Genomic DNA, 22,248 nt, shown 5'->3' on the forward strand with positions numbered 1-22,248 from the left:
GGCTACTTCTGCTGCTTTTACAAAATTATTGCCACTATTTCAGACATCAGAGAACAAGTTGTATTATAGTCTTCATAACCTAAGATTTCAGTCTAATTTTTAAAATATATATCTTTAATAGCCAAATTATGGAAAGAGCCTAAATGTCCATCAACTGATGAATGGATAAAAAAAATTGTGGTTTATATACACAATGGAGTACTACGTGGCAATGAGAAAGAATGAAATATGGCCCTTTGTAGCAACATGGATGGAACTGGGGAGTGTTATGTTAAGTGAAATAAGCCATACAGAGAAAGACAGATACCATATGGTTTCACTCTTATGTGGATCCTGAGAAACTTAACAGAAACCCATGAGGGGAGGCGAAGGAAAAAAAAAAGGGGGGGTTAGAGTGGAAGAGAGCCAAAGCATAAGAGACTCTTAAAAACTGAGAACAAACTGAGGGTTGATGGGGGGTGGGAGGGAGGGGAGGGTGGGTGATGGGTATCGAGGAGGGCACCTTTTGGGATGAGCACTGGGTGTTGTATGGAAACCAATTTGACAATAAGCTTCATACATTGAAAAAAATAAAATAAAATAAATGTTTTTAACAGTCATTTTGACACAATATAAAATTTCACAACCCTACAATTCCAAGGTGGTAGAGAAAAAAACTTCTTAAAGTGAATCTATGAAGTCCTGGGAAGAGAAAATTTGGCTCTTTTACTTTTAGTAGAGTCTGTACTAGTCTGATAAGGTAAATGCTATTCCCTTTGCCTATTTTCTGGAGCATCTTTTACAAGAGAACAAAATATTCTCAACATTTCTCCTTGTTTAATAGAACAAAACACAATCTACACAAAATAACATGTTTTCCTTTGTTAGTGAGTTGTCTGTATTTAGGTATTTTAAGAAGCTGAAATAAAATCCAGTATATAGCTAAGTTAATACTACAAAAAGCATATTTCACTACATTTCTAAAATTTTAACTTTTAACAAGTAAAAATCTGTACACTTTTGTTATGGGAATATGCAATTAATGGTATAAAAATAAAGGTAAAAGTAAAGACAACTAGAAAAAAGTTAAAAAAAAGTTTAAAAAAGGGAAAAAGTAAATGCAACTAGAATGTTTTGATTCCAAAAATACATACAAAGCAAAGATTTAGAACTATAATAAAACTGCATATAAATGCCAGTAATTTTATAATACTTTCATCACCAACATACTCTAATTATTTCCTCATCCATGTTGTAACTTAAATCTTTAGGAAATTCCATGAGTTATATATTTTTCACTGTCATGCTGTCAACATTTTCTTAGTGCACCTTTCCTTTCACATGTTGAAAACTCATAGCTAAACCAAACAAGGGGTGGCTGAGGTTGGTGAGGGGCATGGCTGGTGGGGAAAGAGACCAATTTCACTCCTGAGGTAAAATAAATATTGCTCTAGTCTCTGATCAAGTATACTCACGAGTTTGGAACAACATGGTAATTCTAATAAATACCTAAATTGTAAAAACCTCTAACAGAAGGTATGATGTTTTGGATATTATACCAGCATAAATCATAACAAAACATTCTAAAATGAATTTTAAAAAGCAAATAATAGATTATTTTTAATACAGTTTATTATAAGAATTTCAATGTGAAACTGAAGGGAGGTAATTGTAACTTGGAAATAAATCTGCCTAAGAAAACAGAATACAAAGCCCAGACTCAAACATATATGATAATCTGATTTGGCACAAGGGAGAAATATAGGACACATGGGAAAAGAGGGCCTTCTCAGTAAATGGTGCTTGGGTCAACTGGACCCCTACCCTCATTCCATACACAAAAATCAATCCTAGATGAATGGGGAATCTATATTTTTGCATGATAAAATAAAAAAAATATTTTTAAAGAAAATCATAGGTGATCTCTGTGACCTTTCAGTAGGCACAGATTATATATATACATTACACAACAGGACACAAATCAGAAGATATTCACAATACACAAATACTTATATCTAACAAAGAACCACTATTCAGATTATATAAAGCACTCTTGTTAATCAAAAAGACAAAGACAGCCAAGCCAACAGAAAAACAGAGGAAAGAGCTAGACACACAAGACAAGACACCCAAATGGCCAATAAACATATGCAAAAAGGTTCAACATTTCAACAGTCATCAGAGAAATGGAAACCCACATGAGATACAACCCGAGTGGCTAAAATTTAAAAGACATAACATATTGACTGTTGGCAGGCTATGGAGCATTGAAATTCTCATGCATTGCTGGTAGCAGTGTAAGCAGCACGAACACTGTGGAAAACTATTTGACAGTATCTATTAAAACTGAATTTATGAATACCCTCTAACCAAGCAATTCCATTCCTGGGTATAGACCCAACAGAAATGTGTACTTAATTTTTTAATCAAATGACATGTACAAGAATGTCCATAGGAGTACTACTCATAATACAACAAATAAATTATACTATATTAACAAAATGGAATACTGTAGGTCGACAAGAATGAAGAAACTACAATCACACAAAACAACATGGAAGAATATCACAATGTTGAGCAAAATAAGCCAGACTTAAAGGAGTACATACCTTACTGTTTCATTTATATAAAGTATAAAAGCAGGGTAGAAGTCAGGATAGTGATTATCCTTGGTGGGGAGAGGATAGTGACAGGAAGAGAGCATTAGGGGCTTTCTGGGGTATTAACATTCTGTTTCTTGTTTAGAGTGATTACATGGACATGTTCAGTTTGTAAGAATTCATCAAACTTAACACATATAATATATACACATTACTGATAGGTATACATATTATACTTTGTTAAAAAGTTAAAAAGATTTGCCAAGTATGATTTCAATTACAGTTGAGTACTACCAAAAACAAAATTAACTCACAGTATCATCAAGTTGAGCTGAGACCCGACAATGTTCAGGATCTGAATCAGTCTTCGGAATTAAAGGAGGCACCTAACGTTTAAAAACAAAAACAAAAACAAAAAACAACAAAGTAAACACACTAAAGAAGACAGTGAAAGAACACAATACAATAATCAATCAAAATGAGCACTAAGCATAATAATAGTGTTTAATTTTATTTTGGGGACAATACATAAGCAAAATTTACATAGTATTAAAAAGTATTAACAATCTACAATTAGAAACCAAATGTTAAAGTGTGATTACTTCTTTACCAAAAGATATTTTTTCCTTTAAAAGAAAAAATGGACTTTTGAGTTGGAAGGGGAGATTATTTAGTCAAACTCCTATACTTTTTAGAAGAAACTAAAGCTAAGAAAGGTTAAATGATTTAAAAACCAAATGTTCGCAGCACAGCCAGGGAACAAAATTCCAATCTTCTTTCTTTTACCATAGGGAGCTTAACAGTATATTAACAAGCTTAAAAAATGAATTAACCTGTTGTTAGATAATATAAGTTATGGGGAAAATGGACAAATTATCATTTGTCAGCATGACAGGAATCATCAAGATTACCTATAGCCCCTTCATGTTGCTAGTAAGGAAAAGGGACCTGGAAAAGCTCAGTGAGTTCTGTACAAAGTCATATGGGTAGTTATCAGCAAGACTGGCACTGGAAAATCCTCATTTTCAGTGTTAGTGTTATGTTCCCATGATTAGAAACAAAGATAAAGCATCAGAGAAAGTATGAGAATAAAGAGAAAAGTATGGATTGAGATACACATTATTTTAGGAGTTGTCTCTGAATGAATTTCTGTTATTTAAATATACATACATACATATATATATATGATATTTAGTTAGATCTGACACATGATCTAACAAATAGAAAACTCTAATAGTTACATCCTTTCTTTTATAGTCTTAATCATAACCTTAAACAAGTAGGTCAAAATTATAAAAACTATAAATGAGAAAGTAACAACCTATTTGGTCTGCTACCTGTATTTGCTAATGTAATGAAAAAGTTTCCTAGGAAACTCTTCTAATACCACTCACTGGTATATAAAAATAAGGTATGGCCTCAGAGATAGATGACTGTGAGACTTTTCCTCCCTCTGATCTAGCCACTTGATCATGTGAATCAGGAGAAATTAGGCTTTATGTTTCCTGATGAATACTAACATAGCTAATTTGCACAATAGCGCTTACTTGCTTTGTTTTAGAATTTAATAGCATCATAAAATAAAAAAGGCATAATAGAATATAACAGTATAAATAATGTTAACATTACTGGCTTTTACAATTCTACCACAGCAGAGCTTGAGGAATGACTGGATTATAGAGTATCCATTTCTGATAAGAATTCATTCTCTTTAGTTTTTTTATTATTTATAAGAATATATGTCTAGAAGGCTGTGGACTTCTGAAAAGAAATAAGGTAAATCTAAGCAGGAGCTCAATAAATCTTAGTTAACTTAAAAATAGTTTGCTGTAGTATTACTGAAAACATCTTCTTACCTTGAAAAATGATTGCTTTATGTCTTGGCCTAATCTTTCTGACATTTTGCCCATGTTGTCTGACATTTTAGTCATTCCCTCTGCCAAGCTATCAGGGAGGGATTTAACTGCATTTGAAACATTCCTCATAGAATTTCGAAGTGGATTTACAAAAGTGTCCATCTAAGGGGAAAAGATATCATACCATGACTTCATTTTATCAGATTTGTTACTTAACTGAGAAGCGTGGGAAAAACAGAATCAATACACAAGAAGAATGCAATCATTTTCTAGTCTATAGTATCTCATTGTATTTTAAAAGTACAGAACTGTTGTCTTCAAAATGTATGATCTTAAAGCTGTATTTTCACACATAAATATGATTAAAAGCTTGGGGGTGATGAGGCTATTGCTAGAAAATATAAGCTTTCACTTATATAAAAATAAAATACACTGTTAGAGATACTAAGTTTGGCTGCCTTATTAAGGAAATCCTGAAAAAAAAAAAAATTTCCCAAAGAGAAATTAACGCAAATGGAATTAGCCACAATGTACTTCTGCTACAATTCAAGGCAACAATAACATAGACATTTTGAAGAAACACTGAAAAATAAACAATTAGATAAAATAAGCAGAAAGCTCAAGTAATTAACAACTAAGATCTTTTTTTTTTTTTTTTAATAAGTTTTAGATTACATTACATGCTGTTTAAATCTATACAGGGAATATGGAATCCTTTAGTAAGACAGAATAGAAGAAGTATAAAAGAAAATGTGATGAGGAACATAAAAAGGAATAATCTCCAGAGGGCTAGGAAACATTAAAATTGACATTCTGATTGTACAAATGTTAGATAATTTCAATTAAGAAAGGGAGAAATATCTAGAAACCAAAATAGCCTACATATGGTACTGAGATTTTTAATAGAAACAAAAAAGAAAACAGGGACAGAAAACCAAAGTCATACAAAAAACTGAATATTTTCCAGAAAAATGTGAGTTGCATGAAAACTATTGCAGAAACAAATTATGTTCCCTGAAAAAAAAAGAAAAAGAAAAAGTAAAAAAAAAACGAACTCCATTGCTTCAGGAACACAGCACAATGTTAAGAGATGAGTTCAAGAAGACAAAATTCCTTTACTCTAATGTTTTCATGATTTTTTCATTAAGAAAAACTAGAAAAGATAAAATAAGTACTATTAATAAACAACAGCAAAAAGTGAATTTCAAGAGAACTGTAAAATGGGAGTTTTTAGTTACTCCTTGGATTAAACTGAGCCAATAGCGCTATAGATATGGTTGATGGAATATGCAACATTCAGGAGGGACACTGTCACAAAAGAACAAGTCAGAGGAGAACCAAAGGACAAAAATCAAAGATGAAGAAGGATTTGAAAAACAATACCACTGGTACACAGATACAGAGGTAAAAAGGATAAAAAGATGAAACTCACTCTGTGCATGTGCCCTTGTGTGTAAAATTGTGTGTTCTTATATATGTAGCCTCATGCTATCTTAACACTAAACTACCACTGATACTCTTTTAAAGTAACAGAACCTAAATCTATATCATGAGTTAGTTAATAATTATAAATAGTTGCCTGTGCACCATCCTTGACCTACAGAATCCATTTATTTTTCTATCCTTCTTCCTTTTTGCTTTTTAATTTCTGAGGGTAAAGTCCAAGCATCTGTGTTGGGGGTGCGGAATGGATAAACTAGGGGGATGGAAAAACCTCCACAAATGATTCTGATGCCTAATCCTGAAAAAAACAGAATTTTAGAAGCATAAAAACAGAGTCCATCACTTATGACAAGGTTTCCAAAAACAGGATATCTCTTAAAACATGCTTAAAACAAACAAACAAACAAACAAACGTGTAAATTACCAAGCAGAGGAGTGAATTATGGATTGCCATCATAAATGTACACGTAGCCTGACTTACCAAAAATGTTGCCTATTCATTATCACTTCAGATATGTGTATCAGTAACAACACAAATTAATTTTAACTTAAATTTAGATCCCTAACTATAGCTTAAAATGCCTCATACCATGATGTAAAACTGGATAGAGGGGTGCTTGGGTGGCTCAGTTGGTTGAACATCTGACTCTTGATTTCAGCTTGGGTTGTGATCTCAGGGTTGTGGGATTAAGCTTTGTGTCAGGTTCTGCACCGAGCATGGAGCCTGCTTGAGATTCTTCCCTCTCCGTGGCTCATGCTATCTCTTTCTAAAATAAAAATAGGGGCGCCTGGGTGGCTCAGTAGGTTAAGCATTCAACTTCTGCTCAGGTCATGATCTCGTGGTTTATGGGTTTGAGCCCTACATCGGGCTCTGTGCTGACAGCTCAGAGCCTGGAAACTGCTTCAGATTCTATGTCTCCCTCTCTCTCTGTCCTCCCCTGCTCACACTCTCTCTCTGTCTCTCAACAATAAATAAATGTTATAAATAAATAAATAAATAAATAAATAAATAAATAAATAACATACAAATAAAAAATAAAATAAAATAAACTGGAAGAAAGATAACTGTGTGCATAAAGGAAGACTGTTACTTATCTCTTCCTAGGAATCGCCTGCATGTCTTGCAAGGCTAGACAAATTGTGTGACGAAGTTAATGTGTTATAATGTATTATTTCTCAAGCTCTGAGAGCCACGGATAAAATGCTTGCAGATGATTTTCTCTAATAGCTATTTAATGTCCAGTAAAATATAATTAAGGAAAAAATATTAAATTATAATTTAGCCAAAAAGGATATGTAGCTGAAAAACCTCTAATTCTTGACATGCATAAAACTATTTTGCCAATCTAAAAGAGGTCAAGATGAACTTGGTAATTACCAACATGATTTATCAAAAATGTATGTTACTAAGGATTTCCAGAAATGATTTGGAAGGATCTTTAAACTCCAGTAGTAATATTTTTAAAAAGTGACACATAGCTGTTTGGATATACAACATATATGTGCTTTACACACACACACACACACAGACGCTACTATGGTTGATAAAAAAGAATTGGGTAGGGGAGCCTGGGGGGCTCAGTCGGTTGAGTGTCTCACTTCAGCTCAGGTCATGATCTCACGGTCTGTGGGTTTGAGCCCCACGTCTGGCTCTCTGCTGTCAGAGCCTGGAGACTCAGATTCTTTGTCTCCCTCTCTCTCTGTCCATCCCCTGCTCGCACTCAGTCTCTGTCTCTGTCTCATTCTTTTTTTTTAACGTTTATTTATTTCTGAGACAGAGAGAGACAAAACATGAACGGGGGAGGGTCAGAGAGAGGGAGACACAGAATCCGAAACAGGCTCCAGGCTCCGAGCTGTCAGCACAGAGCCCGACGCGGGGCTCGAACCCACGGACCGCGAAATCATGACCTGAGCTGAAGTCGGCCGCTCAACTGACTGAGCCACCCAGGCACCCCTGTCTCATTCTCTCTTAAAAATAAAATCAAAAAAAATTTTTTTAAAGAATTGAGTAGATCTGATGTAATGTTACTTTTATCTCAAAAAAAGCTGTCATCAATTCATTAGTTTATCTTAAAATTGATACAATCTTAAGAGAGCATATAAGGTAAACATCAAAAAGATGGAACACCAGAAGGAATCTCTACTGACAATAAAACTATTCAGAGGTGAAATTTCCACTCAATCCTGTCAATCATGAAATACAAAGACAATCCCACCACATCCCCTCCTTCCGACACTGTAAGGTACATAATACGGAGCTTGTTATTATAACACTCCACTTAAAAATCTTAACATCCACTTGGACGTTAAGACCCAACACCCTAGAGTAATCATAAAAGTTCTGATGCTTAATTTTTACTTATTTTGTACCAATTTCTTCATCTTCTAAAAAAAAAAAAGAGTCTTTTCTGTGGGGGTGGGGGGAAGGAGTGGCAGGGAGGTTGTGGGTTTTGTTTTGTTTTTTTTTTCATTTTGAAATAATCTGAGATTTCTGAAAAGTTGCAAGAGTATATAGAATTCCTGCACATTATTCACCCAGCTTTCCCAAGTGCTGTGACTTCTCCTGTTATTACTGCCACTACTACTACTAAGAACCAACATTCATTCCGAGGTTACTGATGTACCAGGTGCTATAACACATGGAGTATCACATTTGATTCGTACAACGCTTCAAAATGAGAACATCTTCATTACTTGAGAAAACTAAAGGACCAAAAGTTGAAGTAACATATTGCAAGTCATAGCTAGTAAATGGCAGAGTAAGGAGTTAAACCAAAGACTAATTCCAAAGTCTGTATTCTCACCTACTAAACTATCTTGCCCAATTTCAGTAGTCATTTATTGTCTTAACCTACCATCAAATTCCAAGTGTACGGCTCATATTCTTTGAAAGGCATTTAAAATAATAAAGTTTTCACTCAAGGGACATAAATACTTTCGGGAACATAAACTATTTAACATTTTTTCTTACCCTTATTCCACGTATAAGACATTTCCTCCCAGTAAAAGTTCCTTCTCAAGTTATTGAAAAGCTTGTGACCTATCTCAGGTAAACCTTCCTTATTGCATTATTTCAAAAAATCTTTTTTCTTTTTTTCAAGCTCCTGTTAGACTTTAATCTACATGTAAAAACAGGAGTTTATACTTATTAGGAATACCTATCAATAGTAAGTTTACTAATGCATAGAAGATAAACATGCCATGAAGTATTTAAGAAAATTTTCTGGTTTTAAAACATACATATACAAATTTATTTTGTTTTATTTAAAAAGAAAGTATGAAAACGGACCTATAAAGAAAACCAGTGTAATAGTCTGCTTACCTTGCGAGCAAAATCCCCTTTCCCTTTACTGTAGGCTTTGTTCTCAAGGAAATCATACACATAGTGAGCCAAAGCTGGGGATGCTTTCATCATTTCAGGAGTTAGTAGTAACTAACAGGAAAAAAATGGTATCTTATATTGATATGGTGCTGGAAATTTACTCCTGTCTATAATTTTATCTGCTAGAAAGTTAAGAATATACAGAATTTTAATTCTGTGCTTTAAAAAACACAATTATACAGTTTATAAATAAAGTCATCAATAATTCTATTATCATTAACAGTTTGGTGCATATTTTTCTCATTGTGCTATTTTTGACTTTCAGTGCATCTAATGTCAAAGCTGTCCGAATGGATTTACCACAGTAGTCCTCCCTCTCCATACCTGTGATAAAGTTTAACTTATAAATCAGGCACAGTAAGAGATTACCAACAGCTAAAAATAGAACAATTCTAATAAACTCTAACAAAAGTTGTGTGAATGTGGTCTCTCTCTCAAAATATCTTACTGTCCCCATCCTTTTTGTGATGGTAAGAGATGATAAAATGTCTACATGATTAGATGAGGTGAAGTGAATGACAATATGCGTGTGTGACATAGTATCAGGCTACTAATGACCTTCTGACAATTCATCAGAAGGACGATCTCTGCTTCTAGACCACAGCTGGCCATAGATAACAAACCACAGAAAGCAAAACCATGGATAAAGGGGAGACTCCAGTAGTCCATTTTCAGGCTTTACAGTTTATACTATAAAGATCCACAACAGTAAACTATTATGTTATTCACATTCTAATTCTAATGTTAATATTAATAGAAAGTACATAAAATAATCCAAATAAAAACTCTGAAGCATCATAAAGAAGCACGAAAACAAAATACGGCCTTCACAACTGTTAATGATATAACCTACTACTTAGTTCCTTCAGTGGAAGGTTTTGACATACACTGAGTTCATTAGATACAATATATACGGTACAGCCACTTTTAAAAGATTCATTTAAGGAGCCAGACTTGGAAGAAGGTAGTTATCTTCTATATCTAATAATTGATATAGATTTTTACACAATTAAAGCTAGTACATTAAAAAAATCAAAATGTTTGACAAGAGTCATACCAATCATTTCTGACGTTCAGTTTTAAGTCAGAAGACAAAGGTAAATAGTAAGAGATTATATGTTTTTACTATCCTTTCAGGAAATAATAATGCCATGGAATTACAATTATGGTTATAAATAAACCAAATTGAACTTATAAATGCTTTTATAAATGTGTAAGAGAGAGAGAAACTTTCCCAACAAAATATCCAGTATAGCATTAGCTAAGTTTCACTAAATACTAAGGCAGGGTCAGTAAACCTTTCATAAAGGTTCATATAGTAATTATTTCAGGTTTGTGCCCCACTGTGTTTGCTGAAACTACTCAACTCTGCTGTAGTAATGTAAAAGCAGTAACAGACAATAATAAACTAAACGGATAGCTGTGTTCTAATAAAACTTAATAAAACATGTGGTGAGCTAGATTTGGTCTTCAGTCTGCCATTTGCTGATCCTTGTTCTAGAGGATGGAGTGGGGATCTAAATAATAGAACATTATATACCTGGGCTGAGGCTGGGTCTACTAGTAAACCTTTGCAAATTATTCATTAGAATAAAGAACTATAATGTAATATCATTATTATATCTGGCATCTGGGTACCCATGTCTAAAACAAAGTTACTTCGGGGAGTCGTAACAGCTCATGCAGTAAGTAACTTGTGAGACAAATTTTGTTATTTCATGACAGAAATCTGTAAATCTAAGATACTACATGTCAGAAACAGTCCCTTGAATCTATTCCTCTCTTGAACTATCCTATAATTTTAGAAGCCTTAGACTCATTATGGACCATAGGAAGCATTTATCAGGAATGAAAATCTGCTAGCTTTGGATACACCTTGAAGAGCTACTATCCACTGAATTGGAAACATTAAACTGTTTGGTGTACCATCAAACACCTAGACTTTATAGTAATGTAGAAAAGATAGGTGTATGCATCTAACCCTGAACACACAAAATCCCGATCACTCAGTGTCCAGGAAACTTCTTTGTCAATAAACAGAGAAATAATGTTGATAAATTACTGAGCAGACTGCATGTCACATTGGACATGCTACTCAAAGGTGGTATTCTATTCCACTATTATATTAAAACATTACTTAATAAAGAAAAATCTACTATATACGCTATATTAAAATAAAAATCCATGAGTAATAATAAACAAGGACTTACCTGCAAATATGCATTTAGATCCTTTTTTCTCTTTTCTAAAAAATCTCTATCCATATTATTAAACGTCTTTTTACCAGGAAGCTTCAAAATGCTTGACAGATTTTCAAACTAGAAGATAAAATACATTCAATAATTTTAGTTTTATAGAAAAAAAGTATTTTCCAAATAACAATCCTCTATTTATCAAAAGCATCTTTAACAGATTATTTTGCAATGCATTATACTAAGCAAAAATAAGAAAATATGTCCAAAACACAGTAGTAATGCTATTTATTAATAAAGGAGTATTTTCAATTAAGAATGACAAACATGAATAACTAATAAAGATGGGTGATGTCCACATGGGATTTCATTTTAAAACTCCCGATTTTGTTCAGAATTATCAATACTAAAAGGTTTTAAAAGTGTTTTCTTTAACATTTTGACTTACGAATAAAGTATCAGCAAATATATTTTTAATGATCAAAGATCCATGAGTTTCTGGCTCTTTAAGAAATCTAACAAATCTTTTTTACTATTAATGACTTTAAATCAGTTAATCATTGTAATAGGTATTAAAAACAAAAGATAATTTCAAAATACAGATTGCAATTATACTACAACTCTATATAAACAATTATCGTGTAACACTGACACTTCTTCCCCACCAAACACATGAGAAATGAACTCGCAGATTACTAAGAAAAAGTCTAAGAGCCATTAATATGTATCTTATCTTTAAAGGCCACAAACACAAAGTATACACGCTCTAAGTCTAGCATTTATAGACTTAACATTTAGGCACACCTTCAAAGATCCACACATACAGTTTTAACTCTACCAGGGGCTAACAGAGTGTAAGAGCAAAGTCATTTAGCTAGTGACTAAGCCTGGCCAGCAGTCTAGTAATTGAAATTTCAAGCAATCTTAGTGTCTTTCCCATGTGATACATGTCCTGAAGTGAAATAAACTTTCTAAAACCATTCTTTGTTTAAAAACATCAACAATAATGGATCTATAGAGAAAATTCATTCCTGGTACAGATATTAAAGAGGAAATGAAAAGATGCAGGATGATTTATATCTCCAAACTGAAAGATTCAGATAATTTATTTTATTTTTCAATATTTATTTATTTTTGGGAGTGCAAGTGGGGGAGGGGCAGAGAGAGGGGAACAGAGGATTCAAAGCAGGCTCTGCGCTGACAGGCTGACAGCAGTGAGTATATGTAGGGCTCGAACCCACGAGCCGCAAGTTCATGACCTGAGCTAAAGTCAGATGATCAGCCTCAACCGACTGAGTCACTCAGGTACCCTATTCTGATAAATTTTTAAATGGAATGGCAAATCAGATAGTTGCTTGACACTATAATGTGAATAAGTTCATTGTATGTTATACATGAAAGGTAAAGGCAACTCTTTTGCCTCAACAAAGGCAACCCCCCCCAAAAAAAATCAACAACAACAACAAAAACAAAAAAAGGAAACATGCAATTTACAGGGAAAATGTTATGCTGGAGTGATATTCATAAATTTGTTTGGCCACAACAGTATTAAAATAGGTCCTCATTAGATCAAATGTCCAGTGGAGAGCTCCTGGTTTTAAGAATTTTTTTTTAAAAAATCATACCTTATGGAAATAAATTTATTTTTTCAAGGTGTCTTAAAAATATTTAATTTTCCAGAATATTACTTATCTACATTATCCTAAACTACTGATTTATTTTTAATATAATTTATTGTCAAATTGGTTTCCATGTAACACCCAGTGCTCAGTCCAACAAGTTCCCTCCTCAATGCCCATCACCCACTTTCTCCTCTCTCCCAACCTCTCAGCAATCCTCAGTTTGTTCTCAGTATCCAAGAGTCTCTTATGGTTTGCCTCCCTCCCTCTCTGTAACTTTTTTTTCCCCCTTCCCCTCCCCCATGGTCTTCTGTTCAGTGTCTCAAGATCCACCTAAGAGTGAAAACATATGGTATCTTTCTCTGCGTAATTTATTTCACTTAGGACAACACTCTCCAGTTCCATCCACACTGCTACAAAAGGCCATATTTCATTCTTTCTCATTGCCACATAGTATTCCATTATACATATAAACCACATCTTCTTTATCTGTTCGTCAGCTGATGGACATTTAGGCTCTTTCTCTAATTTAGCTATTGTTGAAAGTGCTGCTATAAACATTGGGGTATATGTGTCCCTATGCATCAGCACTCCTGTATCCCTTGGGTAAATTCCTAGCAGTGCTATTGCTGGGTCATAGGGTAGATCTATTTTTAGTTTTTTGAGGAAACTCCACACTGTTTTCCAGAGCAGCTGCACCAGTTTGCATTCCCACCAACAGTGCAAGAGGGTTCCCATTTCTCCACATATTCGCCAGCATCTATAGTCTCCTGATTTGTTCATTTTAGCCACTCTGACTGGTGTGAGGTGGTATCTCAGTGTGGTTTTGATTTGTATTTCCCTGATGAGGAGCGACGTTGAGCACCTTTTCATGTGTCTGTTGACCATCCAGATGTCTTCTTTGGAAAAGACTCTATTCATGTCTTCTGCCCATTTCTTCACTGGATTATTTGTTTTTCGGGTGTGGAGTTTGGTGAGTTCTTTATAGATTTTGGATACCAGCCCTTTATCCAGTATGTCATTTGTAAATATCTTTTCCCATTCTGTCAGTTGCCTTTTAGTTTTGTTGATTGTTTCTCTTGCAGTGCAGAAGCTTTTTATCGTCATGAGGTCCCAACAGTTCATTTTTGCTTTTAATTCCCTTACCTTTGGAGATGTCTCGAGTAAGAAGCTGCTGTGGCTAAGGTAAAAGAGGTTTTTTCCTGCTTTCTCCTCTAGGGTTTTGATGGTTTCCTGTCTCACATTTAGGTCCTTTATCCATTTTCAGTTTATTTTTGTGTATGGTGCAAGGAAGTGGTCTAGTTTCATTCTTCTCCATGTTGCTGTCCAGTTCTCCCAGCACTATTTGCTAAAGAGGCTGTCTTTTTTCCATTGGACACTCTTTGCTGCTTTGTCAAAGATTAGTTAGCCATACATTTGTGGGTCCAATTCTGGAGTCTCTATTCTATTCCATTGGTCTATGTGTCTGTTTTTGTGCCAATACTATATGGTCTTGATGATAACAGCTTTGTAGTAGAGGCTAAAGTCTGGGATTGTGATGCCTCCCGCTTTGGTTTTCCTCTTCAATATTACTTTGTCTATTTGGGGTCTTTTGTGGGTCCATACAAATTTTAGGATTGTTTGTTCTAGCTTTGAAAAGAATGCTGGTGCAATTTTGATTGGGATTGCACTGAATGTGTAGATTGCTTTGGGTAGTATTGACATTTTAACAATATTTATTCTTCCAATCCATGTGGATGGAATGTTTTCCCATTTCTTTGTGTCTTCTTCAATTTCCTTCATAAGCTTTCTATAGTTTTCAGCATACAGATCTTTTACATCTTTGGTTAGGTTTATTCCAAGGTATTCTATGGTTCTTGGTGCAACTGTCAATGGGATCAGTGTCTTTATTTCTCTTTCTGTTGCTTAATTATTGGTGTATAAAAATGCAACCAATTTCTGTACATTGATTTTGTACCCTGAGACTTTGCTGAATTCATGTTATCAGTTCTAGCAGACTTTTGGTGGAATCTGTCGGGTTTTCCACGTAGAGTATCATGTTGTCTGCAAAAGGTGAAAAGTTTGACTTCATCTTTCCCAATTTTGATGCCTTTTCATTTTGTTGTCTGATTGCTGATGTTAGGACTTCCAACACTATGTTAAACAACAGTGGTGAGAGTGGACATCCCTGTCACGTTCCTGATCTCAGGGGGAAAGCTCTCAGTTTTCCCCACTGAGGATGATATTAGCTGTGGGCTTTTCATAAATGGCTTTTTTAAATTTTTTTTCTTTAACATTTATTTATTATTGAGAGACACAGAGCGTGAGCAGGGGAGGGGTAGAGAGAGGGGGAGACACAGAATCTGAAGCAGGCTCCAGGCTCTGAGCTGTCAGCACAGAGCCCAATATGGGGCTTGAACTCACAGACTGCAAGATCATGACCTGAGCCAAAGTCGGTCGCCCAACCAAGCCACCCAGGCGCCCCAGCATAAATGGCTTTTATGAGGTTTCTATCCCGACTTTCTTGACGGTTTTCATCAAGAAAGGATGCTGTATTTTGTCAAATACTTTTTTGCATCTATTGACAGAATGATATGGTTCTTTTCTTTTATTAATGTGATGTATCACATTGATTGATTTGTGAATGTTGAACCAGCCCTGCAGCCCAGGAATGAATCCCACTTGATCATGGTGAATAATTCTTTTTATATGCTGTTGAATTCGATTTGCTAGTATCTTGTTGAGAATCTTTGCATCCATATTCATCAGGGATATTGGCCTGTAGTTCTCCTTTTTTATGGGGTCTCTGTCTGGTTTGGGAATCAAAGTAATGCTGGCTTCATAGAATGAGTCAGGAAGCTTTCCTTCCATTTCTATTTTTTGGAACAGCTTGAGAAGGATTGATATTAACTCTGCTTTAAATGTCTGGTAGAATTCCCCTGGGAAGTCAACTGGTCCAGGACTGTTATTTGTTGGGAGATTTTTGATAAGTGATTCAATTTCTTCACTAGTTATGGGCCTGTTCAAATTTTCTATTTCTTCCCGTTTGAGTTTGGTACTGTATGGGTGTTTAGGAATTTGTCCAATTTCTTCCAGGTTGTCCGGTTTGTTGGCATATAATTTTTCATAGTATTCCTTGGTAATTGCTTGTATTTCTAAGGGATTGGTTGTAATAAATCCATTTTCAATTGTGATTTTATCTGTTTGGGTCCTCTCTCTTTTCTTTTTGCGAAGACTGGCTAGAAGTTTATTAATTGTGTTTATCTTTTCAAAAAACCAACTCTTGGTTTAATTGATCTGTTCTACTGTTTTGTTTTTGTGATTCTATATTGTTCATTTCTGCTCTGATCTTTATTATTTCTCTTCTTCTGCTAGGTTTGGGGTGTCTTTGTTGTTCTGCTTCTAGTTCCTTTAGGTGTGCTGATAGATTCTGTATTTGGGATCTTTCTTATTTCTCAAGATGGGCCTGGATTGCAATGTATTTCCCTCTTAGGACTGCTTTTGGTGCATCCAAAAGGGTTTGGATTGTTGTATTTTCATTTGCATTTGTTTCCATATATTTTTTAATTTCTTCTCTAATTGCCTGGTTGACCTATTCATTCTTTAGCAGGATGTTCTTTAACCTCCATGCTTCTGTAGGTTTTCCAGACTTTTTCCTCGGGTTGATTTCAAGTTTCCTAGCATTGAGATCTCAAAGTGCACATGGTATGATCTCAATTCTTTTATATTTACTGAGGGCTGTTTTGTGACCCATTATGTGGTCTGTCTTGGAGAATGTGCCATGTGCACTCGAGAAGAAAGTATATTCTGCTGCTTTGGGATATAGAGTTCTAAATGTATCTGTCAAGTCCATCTGGTCCAATGTATCATTCAGGGCCATTGTTTCTTTACAACAATGTAAAGTCCCTTGCAATTACCACATTCTTATCAATAAGGTTGCTTATGTTTGTGATTAATTGTTTATATTTGGGTGCTTCTGAATTCGGTGCATAGACATTTATAATTGTTAGCTCTTCCTGATGGATAGACCCAGTAATCATTATATAATGCCCTTCACCTCTTGATACAACCTTTTTTAAAGTCCAGTTTGTCTGATAGAAGTATGGCTACTCCAGCTTTCTTTTGATTTTCACTAGGATGATAGATAGCTCTCCATCCCCTCACTTTCAATCTGAAGATGTCCTCAGATCTAAAATGAGTCTCTTGTAGACAGCAAATAGATGGGTCTTGTTTCTTTATCCATTCTGATACGCTATGTCTTTTGATTGCAGCATTTAGTACACTTACATTCAGTGTTATTATTTAAAGATATGGGTTTAGAGTCATTGTGTTATCTGCAGGTTTCATGCTTGTAGTGATGTCTCTGGTACTTTGTGGTCCTTGCAACATTTCACTCACAGAATCCCCCTTAGGATCTCTTGTACGGCTGGTTTATTGGTGATGAATTCTTTCAGTTTTTGTTTGGGAAAATCTTTCTCTCCTTCTATTCTGAATGACAGGCTTGCTGGACAAAGGATTCTTAGCTGCATATTTTTCCTGTTCATCACACTGAAAATTTCCTGCCACTCCTTTCTGGTCTGCCAACTTTCAGTGGATAGGTCTGCTACTACCCTTATGTGTCTACCCTTGTATGTTAAGGCCTGTTTATCAGAATCCTCTCTTTATCCTTGTATTTTTGCCAGTTTCCCTATGATACGTGGTGCAGAAGATTGATTCAAGTTACGTCTGAAGGGAGTTCTCTGTGCCTCTTGGATTTCAATGCCTGTTTTCTTCCCCACATTGGGACATTCCCAGTTATGATTTGTTCAAGTACACCTTCAGCCCCTTTCTCTCTCTTCTGGAATTCCTATGATACAGTCATTGTTCCATTTCATTGAATCACTTAGTTCTCTAATTCTCCCCTCATGATCCTGGATTTTTTTCTCTTTTTCCATAATTTTATCTTCTAATTCACCTATTCTCCCCTCTGTCTCTTCAGTTCACACTGTGGCCACCTCCATTTTATTTTGCACCTCATTTATAGCACTTTTTTAATTCATGATGACTCTTGATCTCTGTGGCAATAGATTCCTAAATTCTTGTTCAGTTATGTTGCTTGTATTTGTTTTGATCAATTTTTTAGCTGTCATTTCTTCCTGGAATTTGATGAGAATTCTTCCATTGCATTATTTTGGCTAGTTTTCTGTCCCTTATGAGTTTTAAAAGCTTGTCATGTGTGCTCTACATCTGCGAGCACTGCTATGTTAAAGGGGGTCATACACTGTCCAGGGTCTGGCCCTTCAGGAGGTGTTTTGTGGAGAGTGTTACTTTCTCTCTGTTGTTGTGACTTTGGTTATTTTATTTCCCTACTCGTAATGATGTTTTGGACCCTCCACTAGGTGTGGTTTAATTTTTTCCTTGAAATAGCCCTATGAACCCTCAGGTTGTCCTAGTTTCTCCCTGGTAAACTTAGTTACTTTTCCTCCCAGACTCTTGGGGTTCAAAGTCCTTTGGCTTCAGCCCTTCTTTGTTTGAGAGACGTGGGAAGTACAGATTCCCCTACATCTCAGCTATGTTGGCCACCCACCTCTCCTAAACTACTGATTTAATTTTACAGAATACATACTTTATTCTAGTATTACAAGTACGTTATGGGTGAAGTGTACTGTGCTCCCAAGTTCAGATGTTGAATCTTTAACCCCTAGTACTTCAGAATGGGGTTATATTTGCAGACAGGGACTTCAGAGAGGGAATTAAGTAAAACAAAGCCCTCAGGGTGGGTGTAATCTAATCTGACTGGTATCATTATAAGATGAGGAAATCTGAACACGCAAAGAGAAAAGAGACACCAGGGACGTGAGCACACACAGAAAAGGCCATGTGAGGCCATATTAAGAAAGGCATCCATTTGACAGCCAAGGAGAGATATTTCAGGAAAAAAACAAATTTACCAACACTTTGATGTTGGACTTCTAACCTCCAGAACTGCAAGAAAATTATTTTTATTGTTTAAGCAACTTAGTCTGTGGTATTTTGTTATGATAGCCCTGGCAAATTAATACATCAAGGGAATATAACAGTATGCAATAAAACAACAATTTATTTTGGGGGTGCCTGAGAGACTCAGTTGGTTAAGTGTCTGACTTCAGCTCAGGTTATGACCTTGTGGTTTGTGAGTTCAAGCATCATGTCGAGCTCTATGCTGACAGCTGAGTCTGGAGCCTGCTTCAGATTCTGTGTCTCCCTCTCTCTCTGACCCTCCTCTACTTGCTCTCTCTCTCTCAAAAATAAACATTAAAAAGAATTTTTTTTTAATTTCAGAAACTTTAAATTATTAAATGTTGTTAATAAAAAGAAATAAATTAAATGCCACAAAAATAGTTATTTTCTTAAAGCCTAAATTATCAAACTCCTTTTTAAACTGTCTAGAACAGAAGCATATAAGACTCATAGTTTTCTCAAATATTGCTATTATAAAAAGAAAAATGGGGAAATTTTATACTCTAATTAAACTTACTATAATTGTGGTATTTTAAAGATTATATTTAAATACAAGATAAAGGGAGCCCATTCCCTGAAAGGTAATATAATTCTCTCCGCAAAAATTCATGAATGTATTTTTTTTTAATATTTATCTTTGAGAGACAGAGTGTGAATGGGAAAGCGGCAGAAAGAGAGGTAGACACAGAAGCTGAAGCAGTTTCCAAGCTCTGAGCTGTCAGCACAGAGCCTGACATGAGGCTCAAACCCATGAATGGTGAGATCATAACCTGAGCTGAAGTTGGTCACTTAATGACTGAGCCAGCCAGGTGCCGCCCATTATTTTTTAAATATTTTTAAAATATTTTTTAAACATTACAAGGATTCAAAATTTGTTTATATCCAAGCACATAATACTTTTACTCAGTTACCTTAAAGCATACTTAATATTTTTTAAATCACTAGTATTTTATCTGTGCTAATATACAATTCACTCAATATAATACAATTGCACAGTGTCTACTAGAATGTAGGCTCCCAGAGGCAAAGACTAGGTCTGTCTTATTCACTGTTGTATTCTGAGCACTGAGAACAGTACCAGGCACACAGAAAAAAGTGTGTGTGTGTGTGTGTGTGTGTGTGTGTGTGTGTGTATATATATATATATATATGCTGTATAAATAAATGTGTAGTTCAGGCCATTTCTAAAATAACGTGATATTTAATATTAATTATTTTCTTTCAATTTTATAAATCTTTATCAATAAAACATCCAATGAGCCTAAAAACATCTTTAAAGAAAATAGTATATTTAGACTGGAAAAGCTTACATCACAAAGTTAAGAAAACAAAACCTGTTTTAAAATAATGTTAACACTTGAAGAGCTCTATGGAGTTAAAATTTATTTGTGTCAATAGGTTGTACTGTTACCAACTGATGAATTACTATGAATCACTGCATTTTTCTTCTGCTGTTTTATGAGAGATTTGAGTTTAAAAATATAGATAAGGCAGAGCTAAAAGGCGAATAGCCTGGGTCTTATTTACAAATGTTTAGCATTTTCCTTAAAGCTACATTTTCACTTAGAAGCTTTGTTTTTAAATTCTTAAGCTCTGTGAGCAATCTAAGTAATCATACACTACTGTGACTTGATAAGAAACACAAAGTCAAAACACATGCACTTTGCCTGCACTGAGCCCTTTTAAAAATGACTTCTCTTGGGGCACCTGGGTAGCTCAGTTGTTAACCGACTTTGGCTCAGATCATGATCTCACAGTTTGTGGATTCAAGCCCTGCATCAGGCTCTGTGCTGACAGCTAACAGCCTGGAGCCTGCTTCAGATTCTGTCTTCTTCTCTCTCTGCCCCTTCCCCATTTGTGCTCTGTCTCTCAAATAAATAAATGTTAAAAAAAAAAAAAAGTAATAAAAAAATAAAAATGAATTCACTTTATTAATTTAATTTTTGCTGTATTGTAAAAGGAAATTTCTGTATGGACTGTTCTATTAATAAAGGTTTTTTTTTTTTTAAGTATGTTCTTCACTTATAATTGTCAATATGTAAACATAAACATGATATTTACAGTCCTTGCCTAGAATATTTAAATTATGCAGTTGTTATTCCTCTTAATAGTAAAAAGTTAACACTATTCAAACAAAGAAAATTTCACATTATTCCAAATTCCCATTGATTTCCAAGTAAATAAAACTACTTAGCAATTCAAATTATTTTAAAATTTATCAGGTTTGGTTGATATATGAGGATGTGAAAAAAGATAATATAAGCTGTGGGATTTTAGACTCTAAAATAGGTAATATTTATAAAATTAAAGCAATTATTTCATCAATGTGGGACAGAAAATTCTTTCACCTCTGCAAAAAAATCAATCTAAGCTGAAGAAACAAACCAAGACAACGAAAACAGAAGAATAGACATGTCCAAAGTTGTTAATTTCCTTATGAATATAATTTAAAATAGCATTTTTCATATGGGCTTCTGGAGTCAACCCTAATCTGGTTTTAATCACTTTTAAGCTATTAATTGTTTATCTCACTCTATTCACAAAGTATTTTAATGAAATGATCATGGTGCCGACCATATTTTTTCCATTATCTTAACTGAAAAAAGATATTTTCTGATTACTCAAATAATACAATGTCATTTCAAAGCTTCTGTCCATTCAGATGTCACCATTAATTATCAGTATTTTTACTGGTTTAAAACCAGCATGTATAGTTAAAAAACTTTGAATGAAATCACAGATTCTCAAAAGTTACATTCCATAGATCACATATTCCAATTAATGTGATGATGATCTATTTTTTTTTAAGTTAAGGAAAAAAGTATTTAATAAAAAGTAAAATAGAGAAATAATTCATTTACATTTGTTGTCTTTAAGCGTCCATATACTTCTATAAAACAAGAGGGATGTATTTAGTAAGAATTAAAACATTAATTGGCTAATGTTAAACTTAATTTAGGTTGTGGTTCTTAAAACAACTTAATAGACCAAGGATTTAACTGTTACACTATTGGGTAAGGATACTATTTAAAATAACTGTAACTCTGGATTATATTGTCCAAAATAAAAACACAAAATGCCCTACAGTGATACTCCTCCATGTCTTAAACCAAACCCAAATCCCAAATACCTCTTGCAAAGCACAACACACACACACACACACACACACACACACACACACACACACACACAAAGTCAGAAAGATACATTCATTATAAT

The 22,248-nt window shown here is 34.5% G+C and overlaps 1 protein-coding gene across 1 annotated transcript in view; it reads right to left on the reverse strand.

Moving 5' to 3' along the window:
• The window catches only part of SNX13 (sorting nexin 13), an 85,364-nt gene that overhangs the window by 8,279 nt on the left and 54,837 nt on the right, over positions 1 to 22,248 (reverse strand). Inside the window, 4 exon segments of the mRNA XM_030308054.1 lie at positions 2,894 to 2,965; positions 4,436 to 4,597; positions 9,201 to 9,311; positions 11,471 to 11,578. Coding sequence (XP_030163914.1) covers positions 2,894 to 2,965; positions 4,436 to 4,597; positions 9,201 to 9,311; positions 11,471 to 11,578 — 453 coding nt within the window.

This window comes from Lynx canadensis, chromosome A2, assembly GCF_007474595.2.
Source record: "Lynx canadensis isolate LIC74 chromosome A2, mLynCan4.pri.v2, whole genome shotgun sequence".
Taxonomy (NCBI): Eukaryota; Metazoa; Chordata; class Mammalia; order Carnivora; family Felidae; genus Lynx; species Lynx canadensis.